This window comes from Stegodyphus dumicola, chromosome 3 (assembly GCF_044657685.1).
Source record: "Stegodyphus dumicola isolate Sdum_Otavi_A_Nest chromosome 3, ASM4465768v1".
NCBI lineage: Eukaryota > Metazoa > Arthropoda > Arachnida > Araneae > Eresidae > Stegodyphus > Stegodyphus dumicola.
Window position 1 is genome coordinate 235,108,214 of NC_140770.1, and position 22,957 is coordinate 235,131,170.

At 33.8% G+C, this 22,957-nt stretch overlaps 1 protein-coding gene across 3 annotated transcripts in view; it reads left to right on the forward strand.

The window, feature by feature from the left end:
- Positions 1-6,774, forward strand: part of LOC146998292 (uncharacterized) — a 135,693-nt gene extending 128,919 nt beyond the window's left edge. For all 3 annotated transcript variants that reach the window (XM_085813932.1, XM_085813931.1, XM_085813930.1), the window contains exon 2: positions 1,656-6,774. In XM_085813932.1, the coding sequence (XP_085670058.1) occupies positions 1,694-2,254 (561 nt within the window). In that variant the 5' untranslated portion in view covers positions 1,656-1,693 and the 3' untranslated portion in view covers positions 2,255-6,774. The remainder of the gene's footprint in view (positions 1-1,655) is intronic.
- Positions 6,775-22,957: the final 16,183 nt, after the last annotated feature.

The window sequence follows — 22,957 nt, forward strand, 5'->3', positions numbered from 1 at the left end:
ACATGTATATAAGGTTAAAAATATGTTAATATAAATTATAGTTTAAATTAGCAATAGCCCCTTAATACCTAATTTTAATTTGTGTATTTTCCTCTATCTAGTCTAAAAAAAGTAATAAGTATTTCTGGACTGCGTCATTTCTAGATTAATCCATTCATATGACTTAAATAATTCGGAACTTCTCAAAATTTCGAGAAACGAAACCTTATTTTAATAAGCTACGACACTGGATAACTGCGCACTTTTCATCTATCTCTATTCTCGCTAAGAATCTGCTTTCCTTCATATCGCAACAATATCTAAAATGTAACAGTTCTGGAACAGGTGCGATTAATATAGCAAGCATTTGTGGCCCCAATTGTTTATTGAATATGTGTCTGAATATAATATACGAATGTTTATTGAAATAAAGATTAATATTTAATCTGCCTTGGTTGCCAAATTTGCTGTTGGAAGCGGATCAACATCTACGAAATGCAGCATCTCAACATTCTACGCCATCACTCTTTCTGCAGCATTGCGTCTAAGTCTACAACAACATTACCTATGTATAAATAATATATGCTTTTGAAAAGACGTTTATTTTTGTTTCCATTGAAAATTTTGATATTAAATATTGCTAGAAATCTTTCTCCCTCTCTTTTATGACTTGGCGTTTGCCAGTTAGGCATTGGCCTGTACATAGCACTGGATGACCTGCTGTTTTGGCATCGAGAACGTTGCCCAAGATACAGTATAGAAGATAGGCAGGTACTATAAGGAACATCACACAAACCTCCGTGCCTTACCTTTCAAAATAGTGTGCGACTTAACCTGTGATATTATAGAATTAATATCTAAAACCAGAAGTCCCAGTTTTCATTATGACTGAATTTCGCATTCAGTTGAAAAAATACAAGCCGATGAAATAGAAAGCCGTTATCATTTCATGCAGCATAAAATCTTTCGTGGCTCTATTGAAATTAGGTATTTAAGCGGCCGTATCCATTTTCTTCATTCGACGGGAGAGGCATATGTTATAAGCGAAGATTGCTTCCAAGAAATTACGAGAAAGAAGAATGAAAATATATATGAAGACTAAATTCTTTTTGAAAGCTAAAAGTAACGAATACAATAATATGTAATGTGTTTTGCTAAAGCTGTGAAAATCAAAGAGAAGAGAAAATCAAAGTGATTAGGACATAATATATAATAATAAAATGAATAAGAAAGGAAAAAGAAAATCTGAAAGGATTCAGAATTTAATGTCCCACTAGAGGATTTGTTAAGGTTTCTTACGCTTTCGCAGAGTTCGCAGTTTATCAATCTAGTGTTGGACTCTATTAAAAACGCAAATTTTTTCTCTTTTTAACGTTACACGTTTTTTACTTATCTTTTTAACATCGTTTCTTTCGCACTTACGCCACATAAAATTCAACAGCAAAATCACAAAGTTTTTTAATGCAGCATATTTTTTAAATTTCGGATCGAGTGTTAAGTGTTGCCATACATTATTTACACTCATTATATTCTTTCTTTACGAATAGAATAATAGCCTTATGCTGCTTTTTGATTGTTAATAATTAGGAAAGTATTTCGATCGCATATTTACTTAATAGTAATTTCATTATCATGATCTTAACCTTTCATTTTCATAAACAGTTGTTTTATTTCAGATTCTGATCTTCGTCTACGGTAACTGACTAGCACTAGAATGAATTCTCCGCCAGTAGTGCCATCTAAAATTTCAGAAAGTGTTTCAGATACCGAGAGTGATCCTAAGCCAACGGTTCCCTTGCGACAGCGCCGACTACCAGCTTCTTTTTGGCAAGAACCCTGCATAGCGCCTTCTGCCTCGCACCAAGATATCACTCATCCAATTCCAGGATTGTCATCTAATCAGACAACACCGGCATCCTCTTTACATGCATGGACAGTGAATACTACAAATGCAGTTTTCCCCACTTTCATGTCTCAACGATTATCAGTGCCCAATGGTTTAGTATTGGCACAAAATACTTCACCTTTCTGGTTGAGAAGTCCGTTTAGTTGTTGTGGCTGTGCCACGTGCTTAAACTACTCTTATACTATCCCAAGAATTCCAGATGTATACGGAAATGTGAGGTACAGACAACCGGTAAATATACCGTGTTGTCCCAGTCTGAACAGCGTGGATCAAAGTTGTAAATTGTGTTGTACATCTGACAGCTGGCATCCTGAAAGATTAAGACAATTACGTCTGAGATCAGCGAGGTACAACGCACTCATAGACTGATGATCCGAACTTCATGCTTTAGCTAAGAATTTAAATTTATATTCTAGGTGTTGTTTCTGAGAAATTGAATGATCTGAAAAAGCAAAAAAAAATGGGAAGTAATTGTAAGGAACGTTTATAAATACATATAGAATCAACTTTTTTAGATGGTGGTTAAGATGATGAATATAAAAGATTTCTGAAAGCTGATCATCGAGATAAATATAAAATTTTAGTGTTAACGTGATTAAAATATCTTAGAATCTCAAACTGTGTATTAAAAGACAAGCAAATTTTAAAAGATAAATTTAAGCAAATTTCAAAACAAATTTGCGTATCTGGAACATAGTCTAGGAAAGTTCTTTAGACCTCTTTTAGAAAACAGTGTCTGAAATTTAATTTATTAAAACATAGATGGTCATTTAATGTCTAATTTTTTACGTCAAAAAGCAGGTAACAAATTCTTGCATTTATCATCATTTTATGATTTTTATACTGGTTAATGATGAAACTAGAATTACATTATGTTTGCTTATAAATTATGCTACACATGAAAATCGTTAATTCAATCTTCTCATGTGTCACTATATATTTAATACATACTATCATTTATAATAATATTTTTTCCGCAATGACCAGATATTTTGCTAGTCAAGTATCATCCAGAAATGGCAAACTGATCGTTCAATTTAGCAGTCTCGTTACTGAGAACGTTGCTCAGTGTGCACCACAGGATACATGTAATATTACACCATCCATTCCAATTTCAGTAAAGAATATTCCGGGAGGAACGGATCCAAGGTTTTCTCACCCCTCTCGCCCTACAACGAACTTTTCGAGAAGAGTTTCGGATCAAGAGTATTTGAAGTGTCCTCATGCCGAAAAGGCACTATACACTTGCAAACATCCATGCCTTCTCTGGGATTCGAACCCTGGCCCAAGCTGGCTTCCCTACCGCTATGCCTACTGGCGGTTGGCTCACTTGTAGTATGTACTAAATTCACAGTGGCCATATATTTGACTCCTGGTTATTAGTGGCATAAAAACCAAATAATTCTACACCTAAGTTCGTATGACCATTAGAAATATCTTTCACTATCTTTGATCACTTTCTTTCACTATCTTTGATTATAATAATGCTTTAAATGTTCTTAAAATTTATCAACTGGATATATTAAAAATTAAATTCACTTTAAATAACATCAGTTAGACATAGTATTAAAAATGTTGTAGAGACACTAGGTAATTTTTAGAAGCATGAAAGATGAGCAACGCCTTCGCAGGGAATCGAACCACGGACCTCTGGAATACGCGCCCAGCGTGCAGACCACTACACTACGAAGGCATGCTAAGAAGGCGGGAGAAATACCTTATAATGTAATAAAAATTAAATTATTAAGAAATGCTGTTATTACTTTAGATCGAAAAATTGATTAATCAATTAAAGATATTTTATCGAATATGGTTGAGAACTGACTATTTTTATGATCTGTTTAAAATAAATTAAGGGTAATATGGTTCGCTCAATGACTTGCCAAGTCATTGGATGATAAATGCATGTTAGCGTTGCATAATATAAATTAACAGTTCCACGCTTTTGGAAAGATTCCACTAAAGAAGTTTCTAATGCCAAAAATATTATTAAAAACCAACTTTGAAAAAAAGAGAAAGAAAAAAAGGAGGAAACTGAGAAATAAGTAATCAAATTTTTATTAATTATATATTTAATAATATTTTACACTAGTAAGCAATACTTAAGCAACTTTTCTGATTTTGGTCGTAATTCCGCAAAAGATCAATTGGAAGACATGAAATTCATGAACGAAGACAAAGAGAACATAAAAACCCACTTAAAAAGGCCTCCAAGCTTCGTTCGAATGATACTCGCCCGAACGAAGTGAGAAAGACAATTGGGTTTCAGGTCCTATCAATGCAAATTCCTTTAAAGCAGCCTCAAAATTAACATTCTTCTCTGAAAAAGAACAACTTATACTTTTCTGACTTTGTTCATTGCAGTTTATTAATTTTTTCATATTAAAATAAAAGGTTTGTAAGATACATTACGGGAGCTTTGATGGAGTGTCAGACGGTTATAGGTTCTTAAGGAGGAGGTTAGGGTGGTATTTTATAATTACAGTCTGCTTCATTAAGGGGTACGCGCAATAATTAAATCTCATTAAGGGCTACGTGAAAGAAAAAGTTCGGGAACTGCTATTTTAGAATCCTTCAAAAGTTTCTGAAAACAATTTGCAAAGTCCGAACACAATTCGCGTATATTTAGTAGCACACAATTTAAGTTACCGGAGTCGCACTTAAAACATGATCTCGAAAAGTTTGATAAAATTATAATATTAAAGGTACATTTAGTATCAGAGAAAATTTATTAGCTATTGCATATAATAATTTGTAAATTTCAAAAATGTTATAAGGAATATAAATTGGGATACTAAAATATTTCTGTATGCAGCAAATTTATCATATTTAAACCTTTCGACAGCAAAGTGGCACTTGATTAGCTCCTGGGTGATTAAAGAGTCTAGGAAGAATTTATAGATACAAGATGCATGTATCTATGGCTAGTTACAGATACGTTCAAATGGGGGGATTCATCTTTAAATACATTTAATAAAAGTACTACACTAAAAATTGTGATGAATTTATATTGATCAAGTGGTGTGGTGTATTTAATTATGGAAAAGGACACTAGGGCTATCTCCCTAAGGGGAGGGATGCCTTCATGGATGACTTTGTAAGGGAAACTGGCTCGTATACACGTTACACATGGGGAAAACCACGAAACACACATACAGCCAGCCCGTTCGTGGGATTCGAGCCTCGGACCGAATTACCAGTGTTCAGCGACTTTACCGCTCCGGCCGCTGGTGGGCCTTTATATTGATCAAAATAAAAGCGATGAATAATTTAAAATTTATCGTACGGTATTCAAGGCTCTTGCCAACGACAGGCACAATCTTGCACCCTTTGCCACAAGGAATTCCGTGGGCTTGTTCTGATGTCATTGTCAGTATTATAACGAGAAATGATCAATCAAAATGAAATGAGATAATAAAATAACAAACAAGTAATATTTCCCGTATTACAAAAGTATAATTTTTTATTATTTACTGTAAAATGATAAAAAGAATTATTCTAGTGGATTCTTGTTTAAATAATATTCTTTGGAAAACATGCCAATAAAGAAGTACCGTTTAAAAAATAGTCGAGAAAAGAAATGTTACGCAGCGTTTTAATTGTTAAATCCTGCATGAAATATAGTAATTTAAAAAACTAACGGAAAAATTCCTTGTTAAAAGAAAAATGTAGGTTATGCGGAACAAAGAAACAACATATAAAATTTTGATTATAAATACATTGTTTTGCATGCATTTTTTCTCCTTGAAAAACTAATAGGAAATGCCGAAGTTAAAAATAAAAAATGCATATAATATTAAATAACTAAATAATAATAATTGCATAAAAATTATACACTGTTTGATGCAGTATTTATTACAAAATTCCTTCTTATACACACAGTTTCAACATGAGATTACAATGCAGTTTTTCATTTCATCAAAATGATTTCCTTCTTGGAAGTTTTACAGAATTTTATGTCATACTTTGTAGTTATAGAAAAAGAAAATAAGCTGAAAACAAAACTTTGTTACCAGGAAACATAATGGCCTTGTGGAAACATCAGGCTAATATTAAATTAAGGTATTTCCTCCCTCCTTTCCACATGCCTTCGTGGTACAAATGGAAGTACGCTCAACGCATATTCGGGAATTCCGCAGTTCGAATCCCGACGAGGACACTGCACAATTTTCACGTTCCTGCATCGATATAACCTAATGACTCTACAAAGTAAACACGCTTGTTTAATTAATGACTTTTATACAAACATAAAAATTAACTAATAACCATGTGCTGACTTGGTAGCTTAGCATAAGATTCAATATATAACACTACTATTTGTTATATGTTAGGATTATTTCATTTTCTTTTATTCACTGCTACCTGGAATGCAGGCAATGCTTATTTTAAACATGATTTCTATAGAATAATGCTATACATTTAAATGATAAACTCCGAGTGCGCATAAACGTTGCTCAGTAAATTCTCTGCACATATTAATTAAATTTATTGCATAGTATCAGTCTCTTTTCAGAATCCAGGTCAGTTCACTTTTGAACCATGTGGTATAAAGCGTTAATTTAATAATCCTTAAAACGTATGGAAAGTACATGAATAATTTATTATACGCTGTTTCTGAGCTTTATAACAATTATTTTCTTTTCATAGGATTTTAGCGATGTGAAAATAAACTATACTTTTACTAAATGCGTTCCATTTTCACAACTATAATTTTATCGGAAGAAAATGTTGTCATATATTCATATTTATATATTGATGTTAAGCTTGTAAAAAGTGTTCAACAGTGCTCATCGCTCTGTAATAATGCTTTATGAGACATACAGTATTAATTCTAAATTATCGATGTACAGAAAATTGTAAATTTCTATAATAAATGTTTATAGATGTTATTCCACGTGAAGTTCTTTAGACACAACATACCATGCATACATTTTATGCACAGTTAACAATGGAGTTATCCTGAACAGTTAATATTTAATGAAGATTTCATTAATAAAATAATATGTAGGTATTCTACAAAAATCAAAGAAAACATTGAAGTCATCTGTCTTTTTTTAGGAAACGACCTTTTGTAACTGAAGCCATAAATTCTCTTGAATAAAAAACGTTCAATATTGTTTCAGACACAGATAAAAAGAAACTATGCTGAGTGCAATTTGAAGTTTTTTAAGAAATTATAGAAGTCAAAAGAGAAAATATAGTTTCTAAATATATATTTCGCTTAGCTTGGTTTTGGTTATTCTAATATGGCAAAGCAAGTTAGGGCTATCTCCCTAAGCGGAGGAAAACCTTCGTGCAAAACTTTCTGCATTTTGTACAGATGCGAGAAGTTAAGGGCACCAAACATTAGCGAATAAAGATAAATTCATATAAAGCGAAATCTCTTTCGTAAAGTACCATCCCTAAAAATGGCCAGTACTTTTGAGAACATAAATACCCAACGATCTGACATTTTCTAAGATGATTTCCCTCTTAATCCGACCGCTACCATCAATAATGCACTATGATGAACACTAAAATGTTTCGCTATTAAACTAAAGCCCTACTTTATGTGTTGTGTTTTATAACTCGAAGAGTTTTCTCTGAATTTTATTATTATAGCAGGAAAATTATTCTTGCGAAGCAGAAAAAAGTAAAATAATCTTGCGTGCGTACCGGTTCGAAATTGATTGAATGCACACAAAACCAATAATAGCTTGATAAAATTTATTTTCCCAAAGGAAACAACTGGAACTGAAACTTTCCACAAAAGTAGTTACTCATTTTAAAGTATTTACTTTATTTTAAAGTTACGTATAAGGGCTGGGTACGGTTACAGTTATATGTAAGGATTAATTACAGTACCAATTACAGTTATACAGGGGCTGGACCAAAATGTCGCTGTTGTGAAATGAACTGAAGTAATAACCGGCGCGAGGCGCTGCTGCTTGTGACGTCAGCCTGCGTGCTGAGTTTTTCGAATGTTTTACGTGTGGACGAACGAAAGCTGAGCTCGGAAGAGTGATACTGTTTTGATGGAAATAAAGAATGATTTATTAAGAATTTTTTTGTCTTTATTCATAATGCACCCAGCCTCGGGTAGAGGCAGGCCCGCAACTGAACGAACTGTTTTAAATATATTTGATTTATATATTTTCTGTGTTCTTCGTAACATAGTGGTACCCTCGGCGGGACCGGGTGCTTTGAATTAGAATTTTCCGATTGAACTTTTGATATTGAATTTCGATTTTGAATATACTTTGAAGATGGATTTGATCGCTTTAAAGGCCCAAAGAAAAGGACTTAGAATTGCGTTTACGCAAACCTCAAGAAAAACCGAAAGTGAATTAACTAAAGAAGTAAGAGATTTGAAAATACTTTCGATTTTGAAGTGTCAACTTTGTGATAAATTCCAGAGACTTGACGTATGCCAGAGTGCTATATCGCAGCAAATTCTGCAGACTGAAGATGGAGAAAAATTATTTAGTGATGATTTTCAAGAAGCGGAGAATTATCGAGATAAGTTTCTAGAACAGTGTGCTCAAATAGATGCGGAAATACAAGCCTCTTCTCCTTCAAATAATTCCGAATCTAGGAAATTTAAATTGCCTAAAATTGAGCTTAAAAAATTCAGTGGTGAAGCTAAAGATTACCTGACTTTTTGGAGTCAGTTCCAGAAAATCCACGATGACAAAAGTATCGCCGATGAAGATAAAATGCAGTATTTATTGCAGGCCATGGAACCCAAATCGAAAGCAGAACGCCTAGTCCTTAGCTTCCCGGCAACGGCAGCTAATTATCCTAAAGCCATCGAACAACTAAAAGAGCGCTTTGGACGCGAAGATTTACTTGTGCAAATCTATGTGAGAGACTTGTTAAGCCTAGTGATGAAGAACGCTGTAACCGGAAGAGCAAAAACGGATCTACCCTCCCTGTATGATGAACTAGAAGGAAAATTGCGAGCGTTGGAAAGTTTGGGAAGAACCCAAGAAAAATATGGGGATTTTTTGACCCCCTTAGTGGAAAGTTGCTTACCAGAAGAAGTACTGATGGCATGGGAAAGAAGCAGAAATCACGACTCCATTGAAACTAAAGGGAATCGATCTTTGAAATATTTAATGAATTTCTTAAAACAGGAAGTTAAGGGGGAAGAGATGGTTCTCCTCGCAAGAACTGGTTTCGCTTCCCAACAGAACCATCGAAAGAAAGATTATAACCACGAACAGGTAAAGCAAAATGATCCCGTAACAGCATCAGCTCTAGTAAGTCTTGAGAATTCAGGTAAGAGTGTTCCGAACTGTAATTTTTGTGAAAAGAAACATTTTAGTGAAAAATGTTACTCTGCAAAAAAAATGACTTTAGCTGAAAAACAACAATTGTTGTTGAAAAAAGGTGCTTGTTTTTCTTGTCTGAAAAGAGCGAGTCATATTAGTAAATTTTGTCCTTTCAAAGGTAAGTTAAGTTGTTCTATTTGCAAAAGTTGTAATCATTTTGATGTAATGTGTAATCAAAAGCTAAAAAATAATGATCAGATAAATGTTTCAAAAGAGAGTTCTCTTTCTAACTGTAGCAGAAGCGAAACTGTATTTTTGCAAACGCTTTGCGTTCGAATTCGGTGTCAAGGTCGCGAGAAAATTATTCGCTGCATAATTGATAGTGGAAGCCAAAGTAGCTACGTTAGTGAAAATATGATGAGTCAGCTTAAAGCATCTCCACTTCGGGAGGAGACAGTTATACATGCACTGTTTGGGGGGGACGAAACGAAACCTAAACAACATGAAGTGTTTTCGGTCGAGGTCAGCAATTTAAAAGGAACATTCGCATGTAGTTTTGAGGCATTATCGGAAAAAAAGATTTGCGGTTTTATTCCTAAGGTTAAGGATAAAGAGATTTTGAATGAATTAAAAGAAAAAGAAATCGAATTTTCGGATCCATTGCGAAAGGAAATTGAAATTAACCTTTTAATCGGAGCAGATGTTATAGGAAAGTTATTGACGGGAAATTCTATTGAATTACAGTCCGGGGTAACGGCTGTCGAAACGAAACTTGGGTGGACGGTATTTGGCAAACGAAATTCGGGTGAAAAGGATAATATTTTGAAAACATTTTCAATGCATGTCAGGAGAATTCCTCTGAATGAGTTATGGGAACTTGAAAAAATAGGAATATGCGCTCCAAACGAAACTGTTAAAATGAATGAAAGTTTTAATTTATCTGAATTTGAGAACAAAATGAAAATTCTTCCAAATGGAAGATATGAAGTAGAACTTCCGTGGAAATGTGATACGACACATTTAACCGATAATAAAGAATTATCCTGGAAAAGGTATCAAAAGATGATCTATAAACTCAGATGTAGTAAATTTTTCGATGATTATCAAAATGTGTTCAAAGAATGGGAAAGGTTGAATATTATTGAACGCGTACCAGAAAACGAATTGAATAATGAATGTCATTATTTGCCGCATAGGCCTGTAATCAAATTAGGAAGTGAAACCACGAAAATTCGTCCTGTTTTTGACGCTTCTGCATCTGAGAAAGGGAGACTCTCTTTGAACGAATGTTTGTGTAAAGGAATAAATCTTATTGAATTAATACCTGATATTATAGATCGTTTTAGAATGTATCCGATTGGTATTAGTGCCGATATTGAAAAGGCTTTTTTAATGTTATCCGTCGCATCTAAAGATAGAGATTTTCTCAGATTTTTTTTCCCATGCAATGAAGAGAAATTAATTTATAGGCATTGCAGAGTTGTGTTTGGAGTTTCTTCGAGCCCCTACTTGTTGAACGCATCTATAATGCATCTATTAGAAAACTGTCCACGTCAATATAGTGAAGTTGCTCAAAAATTGAAATCGTCATTTTATGTGGATAATTGTTTATCTAGTGTTTTTAGTATTGATGAACAGTTTATGTTTATTGAACATTCCAAATTAATCATGTCAAATGGATGTTTTAACTTGCGCGGTTTTGAAAGCAATGTGGCTGGTACAAATGTTGACAAACATTCAGGGGATACTTCCGTTTTGGGGGTAATTTGGAATTTGGATAATGATACGCTGAGGTGCTGCACAGACACAGATACATTGACCTGTGATACAAAAATCACAAAGAGGACAATTTTGGCAATTGTGCAGACAATTTTTGATCCTATTGGTTTAATAACGCCAACTACATTGCTTCCAAAACTGTTGTTGCAAAAATTGTGGAAAGTGAAAATTGCATGGGATGATGAATTGTCTCCGAATGATGTAAATATATTTTTGAACTGGTTTAAAGAACTTAATGTTTTGAAAGATGTTACTTTGCCTCGATACTTGTTTATCAATGACACGTCTGAACTACATGTATTTGTGGATGCTTGCAAGGGGGCGTATGCAGCGTGCGTCTTTGTTCGATCAATATTTAATTCTGAAGTAAAAATAAATCTCGTACGGGCGAAGTCTAGAGTATCGCCTTTGAAATCTTTAAGCATTCCTCGCTTAGAATTAATGGCCTGTTGTATAGGTTCTAGACTTGCAAATTCTATTATCAAAGCTCTCAGTTTGCCCGATTTAAAAGTTACCTTCTGGTCTGATTCAACCACTGCCCTTTGGTGGATAACAGAGCAAGGAAATTGGTCCGTTTTCGTCGAAAATAGGGTTAAAGAGATTCGAGAGTTGACGCGAGGTCATTCATGGAGACATATCCCAGGGAAACTAAATATTGCCGACTTGTTGTCGCGCGGATGTTTTGCGAAGCAAATGCTTCGGTCTAGATGGTGGGAAGGCCCCTTGTGGTTACGAGAAAGCCCTGAAAACTGGCCCACTGGTGAGATTATTTATTTGCATGAAGAAGTAGAATTGGAGAGGAAAAAGATAAAAAGAGTGAATATTGATCTATCAAAAGACGCACCCCCTTGGCATCGAATCAGTGTATCCAATTATGATAAAATGATTAGAGTATTTGCATGGATATTTAGATTTGTAAATAATTGTAAAGGTGGTTCTGAAAAGAATGGAAAGATTGAACTTTCACAGTATGAAATTGAAAATTCTGAGAAAAATTTAATTCGTTTGGTTCAAAATTATTATCTGACTGATAAGAAATCTTATAATTTTATTGAAACGCTCATTGATGATGATGGTATTCTAAGAGTTAAAACGAGAATACTAAATAGAGATGACTATGAATCTTTTCTGTATCCAATACTGTTACCAGAAAAATGTGATTTTACTAAGTTATTAATCAGAAATGTGCATAATAAGAACTGTCATGCTGGTCTTCAGATGATGCAATGCATATTACGAGAAAGATTTTGGATAGTCAGAGCTAGAAAGGCCATTAAAAATGTCCTCTTTAACTGTATCGTTTGTAAAAGATTTAAAACTAAGGCCATGTCAAGCGAACCGACACCTCTGCCGCCAGACCGAGTTACGGATTGTGCGCCATTTGAAATCATAGGGATTGATTTGGCCGGACCGCTGTTTTTAAAAAATGGAGGAAAGGTGTGGATCGCGCTGTTCACCTGCGCTGTGTACCGTGCCATTCACCTTGAACTCGTAAATTCTCTTTCTACTGATGCGTTTCTCCTGGCGCTTCGACGATTTGTTGCTAGGCGCGGACGCCCTAGAATAATCTATAGTGATAACGGGACAAATTTTCGGGGTGCGTCTAATGATTTATCAAAACTAAATTGGACTAAAGTAGTAAAGGAAACGGGAACTGAAAGTATAATCTGGAAATTTATTCCATCTACTGCAGCTTGGTGGGGTGGCTGGTGGGAGAGGTTGGTTCGTACAGTAAAAGAATTGTTAAAACGTACTTTAGGTAAAACAGTGTTATCATCTGAAGAACTTTGTACTATTATTTGTGATTGTGAAACTATAATTAATTCTAGACCCTTAACTTATGTTTCTGAAGATCCGCAAGAATTAGTACCTCTGACACCCGCCATGTTTCTTATCGAGAACAGAAATTCCAATGTTGAAGATCTTGATGAATTAAATTCGTCAAGTCTTAATAAGAGATTAAAGTATAGAACTAAATTGTTAAATGATCTGAGACAACGATTTAGAAAAGAATACCTTAGTCAACTGGTTCAAAAGCATAATGAAAAGCGATCTCGGGAACCTGTTGTAGGAGAAATAGTACTGATGGGGGATGATAACAGAAAACGTTTATTTTGGCCTTTAGCCCGAATTACAGAATTGATCCCTGGACGTGATGGAAAGATTCGTACGGTTAAACTTAAGACCCGGCATGGAATAGTTATACGACCAATACAACGCATCTTTCCTCTGGAGATACAGTCCAATGATAGAAACATAATTCCTGATAAGAAACTGGGTGCAGAGGAATCTAATTCTAGTGCTGGGTGTACGTTAAAAAAGAGTATTGCACCTGATAAAATGGTGATGCAACAATATTCCTCCTCTGGACGACTTGTAAAAGTTCCAAAAAGACTTGATCTTTTAAATAATGTTTGTTATGAGTTTGAGACTCAACCTGAGTCTCAAGGGGGGGGGAGGATGTTGTGAAATGAACTGAAGTAATAACCGGCGCGAGGCGCTGCTGCTTGTGACGTCAGCCTGCGTGCTGAGTTTTTCGAATGTTTTACGTGTGGACGAACGAAAGCTGAGCTCGGAAGAGTGATACTGTTTTGATGGAAATAAAGAATGATTTATTAAGAATTTTTTTGTCTTTATTCATAATGCACCCAGCCTCGGGTAGAGGCAGGCCCGCAACTGAACGAACTGTTTTAAATATATTTGATTTATATATTTTCTGTGTTCTTCGTAACAGTCGCCAAATGGATTTCAAATTTGACAACTTTCGGCGATATCTCGCCAAATTTGGCGGAAAAATTAGTCGCCAAAACTATTGCCAACTTTGCGAGAGCTGCCTCTGCAATCTTATTTTCTGCCAGAGCGAAGCTCTGGCAAAGACTTTTTCAAACTTTTCATATTACATTATACAAAAGATACTACAATTTCACTAAAATTATTTACATATATAGAAAATTCGTAACAATATTTTCTCCTTCCTTTCTGTGTGCCTTCGTGGTGTAACTCGAAACACGGTCAGCAGGGTCTAGCCTCTATCCAGGACACCTTAAACTGCTTCAGATAAAAGCACTACTTGTTGACTGGCAGAGTGCAGTTTACTAAACCCGCCTTGAGAAGACGAAGGAAGGCAGGCAGGCATTCTCCAAATAGAACACTAAATTTTCGTTCACCATTCTTTTCATAATCTTACACATTATGCTAATTAAAGCTGTAGGTCTATAAATTGATAATGGTTCGTCTTTCTTGGCCACTAGTAAGATAAATGTATTTTTCCAAGCCGCCCACACTTCCGAAGGCAAACAAAGATAGCAGGAGCTGAAGTGCATTTAGGGCCTAAATTCTTCAAAAATTCTGCATAAATTTCATCTGGGTCTCGATTCTTTTTGTTCTTTTGTTTTGCCAATGTACTATTCAAGTCCTGTAAAGTAAAATCTGTTCGAAAAATATGTTCTGGTAGTGAAAATATGTTCTGATGGTGTGTCTTTATATTTGCACATTTTAAAAATTTTTCTTTGTTTGTTGGGCATAAAGCCTAACAAAGGCATCAACAATATCCTTATCCTCAGTAAATTGTCTATTATTATGGATAATATGTTGCTTTGGTGGCTTTTTATATCCATTATTTAAAACGGATATAAATCCATATAATTTTCTGCTGCCCTTTTTATAATTTAAATTTGAGACCAAATTTGAAAATGACTGTTGACTTCGTTACTTCCAATTTAAAATCTCTAGCTAAGATTCTTCAATTTGATACATCTTCTATATTATCGGTCATTTCAGCTGTTATTCTTGCCGCATTTCGTCTTTCCTTCAGCAATTTCAATTCCTCGTTCCAAAAAATTTTGTACTTTTTAGCTTTACTGTTTGGAAACGTTTGCCTAGCAACCTTCAAAACCATATTATAAAATTCCTTATTCGTAGCATCAGTAGAGGAATTGGCTAAATCAATATCCCTAACTCTGTTTTCAAGCCTTAAAAAAGAAAACATATCCTTTCGTGGAATTATTGTCATGCAAAGAATATTTCCTTCGCGCAGCATACACATACATACGCATATATATTTAGAAATGCGTTTATATATGCAATCAGAGAACATCTCATAGCCCACCAGGCCTGCTAAACATGCTGAGCTTATTCACTCATGCACCTATTTGGTGTTTACAGCATTAACGAGAACTTGGCACGAATTATGCCTAAGCATCTTAAGTATATCTCATAAGATCTGCTCTTTTTTTTTTTTTTTTTTTTTTTTTTTTTTGAGAACTTTCACTTACAATATCTAAAATAGAACTGGCGCGTTTTATCTTTTCAAACCAAAACAAGGATCTTAAGACACTTAAAAAGAGCGAGCGCCAAGACACTGGCCGACCAATATAGAGTGAGTGGACGCATGATCTCAGGCATCAAGAGATCAGAAAACTGAATCTCAGACTACTAGAACAATAAAATCAGTTTTGAATATGAAACGAATCGGATACCTAAAAAATCAGATACGAATATTAACACACAGAATGAACTTTCATGCGATTTATTCAACACCACCATTCTCAGGGTCCAGCACCGACAACAGGTGAAATTGTTTAGCACAAATCTCTTAACATTCAGGAACTCAAACTTTTGAAGCTTCAAGTGGTTCGTTCGTAAAATTTAATAATTAACATAGCATAAGCGTGAAGGAGCCGGAAGGTATAAAAAAACTGTTCTCCGAGTCAGAGACAGCACTTAGGTTCGTGACTGAGTTCAAATCAAAATTATCTGTGATAAAAACCTAATCTACAAAGTCGATGAAAAGGGATTGCTCTGGAAATTTCACTTTAAAAATTTTGAGTCCGAAACAGAAGAGACGAGTGAGCTTATTCTAGCTTACAGCATACGTGAATTCAGTTAGAATATACACCATTTACAAATCATGATGATTGAGAGACCAAAACAAATTTGATGCCCTAATAACATCAAGCTTCCAGTTAATTATTGAAATCCAGCTGTGTGAACGGTTAGGATACTTAGTTAGAGGTTCAAACATATTTTTATATCAGAAGTAGAGAAATTTCAGCAATGTGAAAATAAAATGTACTTTCACAATTGTGAAAATGATTGTCATATATATACACTCTTTTGCAAAAAAAAAAAAAAAAAAAAAAAAAAAAAAAAAAAAAAAAAAAAAAACGAAACACCGTGAAGAAGTGGTTGTTTTTGATGAAATTGAATGTGTGTGTAGCTCATACACAGATAATAAAATGATTAAAAAATAAAGGTCATAGTACCTGTTCACGGCTCACAATCACCTATTGAATGTTCAAATTAGTAGTTGGTCGAACCGCTCCTGACGGCAATGCATGCTTGAATTCGTCGAGGCAAAGAGTGGTAGAGGTTACTAATGCCATCCTGCGACACGTTCTGTCAGGCATTCATCAGTTGTCGCTCCAGATCTGCGATATTTTGTGGTGCCCGAATCTGGCGGCCTTCTATGTCCCAGACATGCTCGACTGGTGAAAGGTCTGGTGACCTTGCTGGTCAAAGAAGAGTATCAACCGCACGCAGACAGTCCAGCGGTATGTGATTTGGCATTATCTTGTTGGAAAATGGCCCCAGGATGACGTGCCATGAAGGGTAATGCAACCGGCCGCAGGATGAAATCAACATATCGTTGAGCTGTTAAAGATGTACGGAGGATGATTAAAGATGACCTGGTGTCATAAGAAATAGCTCCCCACACCTTCACACCAGAGGTTATGGCTGTATGCCTTTGTAAAACAAAGGCTGATTGGGACCGCGGACCTCGTCCTCTCCAGACACGAACACGGTGGTCATCTGCTTCAAGAGTGAAGCGTGATTCATCGCTGAACACTATACGATGCCAGTCTGATGGCAGCCATGATGATCGGTTGCGACACCACTCCAGACGACACCGCCGCTGTTGTGGGGTCAAAGAGAAACGTCTTAAAGGCCTCTGTGAGCGTAACTCCGACTCAGACATGCGCCGTGAGATGGTGGACGGTACTACGGGAGGTATAGACGTGGCAGTAGTGCGTTGAATAGTCGACAATGATACCGTTGGGGCGATTCGAGCCTGACGAACAATCATCCTAGGTTGCCTTGCATTTGTGATCTTTGGCCTTCATTTCGTCGGCAGTATCCTTGTAGCAACCCCTGCTGCCAATATCTTTTCACGTCTCAGTGTCTGTACGCTGCAGGTGGCGGCCTAATGCTCGATATAGGTCGGTCAGCTCCACGCATTTCTTACTTACTCCACGCATTCCTACAATGCGACCACGTTCGAAGTCGTTTAGTTGTCTGTAAGGTCTTCGATATCGTCGTAATGTAAAGCGACCACACGTCCCGCTTTTCGGAGGACTGCTCGCCGATTTTTAAAAATGCCCCGCTTTTTAGAAAACATCTGCATTTCTTATTTTAAATGTACTGTAAAAATATATTACTTATTATTTATTAATTATTATAGTGAATATAAAGAAACAAACACCTAAAATGCATGCAGAGTAAACTAAATTAGGCGATGTAACGAATTAAATTTATTCAGTGGTGTTTGATAATTGTCGTTACGTCTCGTCAAGGAATATGTATACGGAGGAACAGCTAGCATTAGCTGAAGGGCTATTTGCTTTTCACACCACAAAACCACAATCCAAGTTTGAGATCAATTGATTGTACGTCGCAAATGATCAAAACATTGTACGATGAAAAATTTGCACGTGCAAGGACAAAAACCGAAGCAATTATTTGTAATGTTTTTTCACCATATTCGTTTTCACAATTGCAGAAAGAATTAAATAAATGCACATTTTATGTCCGTATATTATGATGCTTCCAACCACAAAGATTTAAAATTGTTTCTCAGAATTGTTAGACTTTTTGATCCAGAAAGAGGAATTAAAATTAGAGTATTAGATTTTGTTTCATTGCTGGGTGAAACTTTTTTTTTTTTTTTTTCCTCAATGGCAGATTATGAACAGTTACAGTTTTGTAAAAGAGTCCATTAATCTATACTAAGGCCAGACGTGGTGGTCTCTTTATTATGGAGGCACCTAATAGGTGGGCCACCATTGCTTCCTATGAAGGGACAGACAGTTACAATCATGCTTTCTCCGAGATTCGACCCCAGGCCCTTCGGTATCGCAGTCAGGAACCCCTAACCGTCTGGGCAGCTGCCGGGCGAAACTTCATAAATAATTCTTGATTCAATAAGTACTATTTTAGAAAAGAATAATTTGAACAATAAAATTACTGCCTATTGTGAGACAGTTTTATTGTTGACACTAACGCAAATTTTGGTAGAAAAGCTAGAAGAGGCATCAATAACGTTTTTATGAAACTTAATGAACGTTTGAACTAAAAAATTATTTGAGTAGTTTGTGCAGTGCACATTCTATACAATACTATTCAAACAGCATCTGACTTACTTCCAGTGGATGTTGAAAATATTATTTCAAAAATTTATTCGTATATATATATATATATATATATATATATATGTATATATTTACAGTGCGTGTCGAAAGTTTGAAGGATTTTTGTGAAAGCGCAGAAATTGAATATAAAAGAATTATTGGTTACAGCAAAACACGATGGCTAGCTCTTTTACCAGCTGTAGAAAATATTAAAAGACTATACGAACCATTAAAATCATACTTTTCATCACAAGATAAATGTCCAAGAATATTGCAGCTGTTATTTGAAAATGACACATCACAGATTTGTCTTCAGTTCATCCGCAACCAAGCTACATTATTTCACAATGGTGTGAAAATTATTGAAGGGGACAAAATTTCAATTACGGAAGTGTCAAATGAAATGAATAATTTAAAAACAAAATTGCGAGAAAGAATTAATAATGATTATGTTCCTTATTCGAAAGGATATCACTAGGTTAGACGACCTCATTTTCTGAAAGAAGTCAGAAATTTTTATAATAACTGCTTGGAATATCTTGACGAACGGGCAGTTCAATTCGAGGATATTAAAAACTTCCATTGGGTGACTTAAAAAAAAGAGATTTTATGGCAATATGTGGAAAAATCTTTTTAAGAATAAATTTAATTTAATTAAATACATTTAATTTAAATACAAATTTAATTCAATATTCTTTGCGCCATTGCTGCGAGGAATGAAATTTAAATTTTAACAAACACGTATAAAAGTAAAAATGTAAAAAAGCAAATTTAAAGCCAAAATAAAGAAAAAAAGCCAAAATAATTTTAAAAAAATTTTAAAAAAATGTGCAAACATATAAAAGATTTAATTCTCGAACTAATCTACAATATCATTTAAATTCAGAAGCATAAGCAAATCAAGTGCAAAACCAATCCATGAAAATAAATTCACTAATTTAGCAAATTAAAATTAAACTAAACAATTTTTTTAAAATGCATAAGTGAATGACTGTTGTGTAGGCAGGAGACAGTCTTATCAAGGGGAAGTTGCCTCCAAACCTAACTCTCCAACCATTCAATTCGTGTTTCGTCATTCATGCAGCCAAGGGTAAAAGTCAAAATCAAAAGTAAAAAGAAATACCAATAAAGTGGTACCCTTAGAAATTAACATTTAAGAATTAAAGTTCTAAAAGGAAAATACTAATGAAGTCTTTTGAGAAACAAGCAAGTAAAGTCAAGTATTAAATTAAACTTTTTTAAAAAAATTAAATTTTTTAAAAATTAATTTTTTATAAAAAGTAAGAAATAATCTAGAAACCAATGTATTTTAGAAACCTCACCGACATGAATATGCATATCAATAAAAAGAAACTAAAAAAGAACTAGACATAATCCATATAAACCAATAAGAAACAAAAAGAACTAATTCACAATTTTTTAAAAAACAAATATATATTTAAAAATATAATTTCATATTAAGAAAATACTTACATACTAAGTCTGTCTCCGGCCTACTCAACAGTCATTCACTTATGCATTTAAAAAAAATTGTTTAGTTTAAATTTAAATTAGTGAATTTATTTTCATGGATTGGTTTTGCACTTGATTTGCTTATGCTTCTGAATTCAAATGATATTGTAGATTAGTTCGAGAATTAAATCTTTTATATGTTTGCACATTTTTTTAAAACTTTTTAAAAAATTATTTTGGCTTTTTTTTCTTTATTTTGGCTTTAAATTTGCTTTTTTACTTTATTACGTGTTTGTTAAAATTTAAATTTAAAATCTTTTTAATATATTAGTAACTATTTTCCGAAAAATAATATTTGCGAAAATGATCTTTTTGATGAGGTGTCATTGGTAAAAAGATGCATTACTGATGAAAAAATTAAATGTTGGTTGTCTACAAATGTGGAAACACAAAAAATGGATGGAGTTATTCCTTCATTTTAAACAGAATAATATTCATTATGAATATATTTTGAAAATTGTATTTTTATAGTATCAATAAAATATGGATAATTGAAAAAAAAAAAAAAAAAAAAAAAAAAACGCAATTGAACATTAAAACTTTAAAATCTGTATTAAGCCTAAAATACAATTTGATCAATTCATGTGAGAAATTTCACGACATTTTAATAAATGATCCGAATCTATTGCAAAGTATTCACTAGGATAAAAAATATAACCTTGAAAGAAAATCTTAATTTTTAATAAAAAATTAATTAAAAAACATAATATTCAAATTATTGTTTTAAATAAATAATTTAATAAAGCTTGCAATGATATGACACCAACTACTCGCAAATTACTAGGCACTCACATGAAAAACAAGCGAAATATGATTCAATGGTTTTGTTGATTCATTGTCATTGATTTAATGGCTTCTAAAAACCAAAACTTAATTAAACCTGAATAACCTGTTTTAAGTCTTGCATTAACACTATTTTGGAATCAGAGCACAAACTTATATTATTTGTACCAATATGATAAAAACTGTGATTGGATGCTTAATTCACTTCTTAATTTTTCCTTGATAATAAAAGTAGGCAGCAATTGCCACAAGGAATATTTATACAGTCGTTTTTTGGAAACTTCTGATGTTCCAAACCACCCTCAGTTTTAATTAATTTGGTTAATCACATTTCTATTATAATATTTTAATACTAATCATTCAGTAAAAACAAAATGGAGTAAAATATTACTATACTCACATTTCTTTCTTATTATAAGACCTGAACTTGCTTAATACTACATAGCTTGCAATTTACCTTTTCAAGGTAAAAATCCATGCATACAGGGAAGAAATGAATTTTAAGATGCAGCACTTTAAAGCTCTGAATTTTTCTAGCATGTTTTTCAACAGTGATTACATGCAAAAGGCTCATATCATTCCCAGAGGAATTAAATAATCATACTTCTGAAGGAATTCAAAGCCTCACTGAACTGCTTAACATTTCAGCTATCAAATGGTAAAAAATGACTGTCTTTTCCATTTGCAAGAAATAAGTGTAATTATTAATTGATTAAATATACCTTAGGGCAAGGGTGTTTGTGGTACCTCAAAAAATCCCCTGAAACTTTTATGGACTTACTACCGACATTTTGGAGTTTCGAGAAGGGGGGGAGAGAAATGAAAAATTACAATTATGAAGTATTGAATGACCTAATTATAAAAGTTCAATTAATTACTTTTTTGCAAAATTAATAACCATAAATTTTCAAACATATAAACTACTACATTTTATGTAAATATTTTAAATTACCTGAATTAATTCTTTAAAAAAAAATTATCTAATTTCTGCTGCTTTTTTTTATTTTCTGATGTTTGTGGGCTTGTCTTTCTTTTGTGGTGAACTTCATAATTGCAGGAAGGTTGACTTTTATTTTCCTCATTTACAGTTGAAGAAATTTCCTCGAGAACTGCACATGCAGAGGTAGAAGCAGTTTGCTTTTCTGCTAATGTAGAAGGTTTTTCAGAGACTTTTATAGGTGACTCATCTGAAATACATGTTTTTAAGTCCTCTTGATATGTTTTCCAACTTCTGTTCATATTCAGTAAGAGATCTTTGTGAATTGGATCAGTCATTGGATTTTTTTAGCCATATTTTTCACATGAGGTTTCTTTAGAAGCCATTAAATCATATTTAATAGTCTGCACTGCATCTAGGGAATCAATCTTAAGAGAGGTTCTATAGTCAGTGACAAGTGTATCCATTAAGTTGAATGCACTTTCCACTAATGGGCCATGGAAACAGCTAAGGCAGGCTTTGACCAATTTAGCCAATGTAGGATACTTATAATCATTTGTGAAAACATCTTTTAAATTAAAAACTTTAGACCAATTTTTATCAATTGTACACTTGACTTGATTTCCACTTTCATCAGATGTGTAGAGCATTTCTTTGGTGATATCAATATCACTCTGGTATAACCTTATTTCAGCTTCTACTTTTGACTTTTCATTATTACTAAAAATACGGAATATAAAAGATGATAATTTTTCAAAAGCTAATATTGTACTGGTTTTACCTCTTAGCTCTGGATCTAATGCTGTAAAACTAATTAGATATGAATTTTTAAGGGGTAATTTCTGTTTCATATGCTGTGCTGTATTAGTATAAGCTTTCATCAGAGAAATTTGGAATTCTTTTGCTATTGGATGATTTTTTGATAATTTCTTCAGGAGAGTGGAAGCTTCTGCACCAGTAAATATTACTTTGCTAGGTAGATGGAATTCTGGATTTGTGACATCAACCTTTAATAAATCATTATAAGATGTGCACTCTATATTTTCTGGCTTCATAAAGAAGAGAAAAATTTTGCCATCAATTTATAAATACTGGAATCTATTAAATGAAATATTGGTTTTTTTGTTTCAAATAATTTAATATATGTGTTGAACTCTGGTAATACTGCTGAATATAATGCCATATGCAATAAAGTTTTGTTTTGCATAACAAATAACCCCTTTAGTATTTTTTTTTTCCGAGCTAAAGCATCCTTTGTGAGTTGTTGGGAATGGAAGCAAGAATACACCCCTTCAACAATTTTTTTTCCGAGCTGCAGAAATATTTCTTTTATTGTATACAGTTTCAACATAAGAAAAATAATCCCCTTTATCAGTTTTATCCAAGTAGTGAAAATAAAATG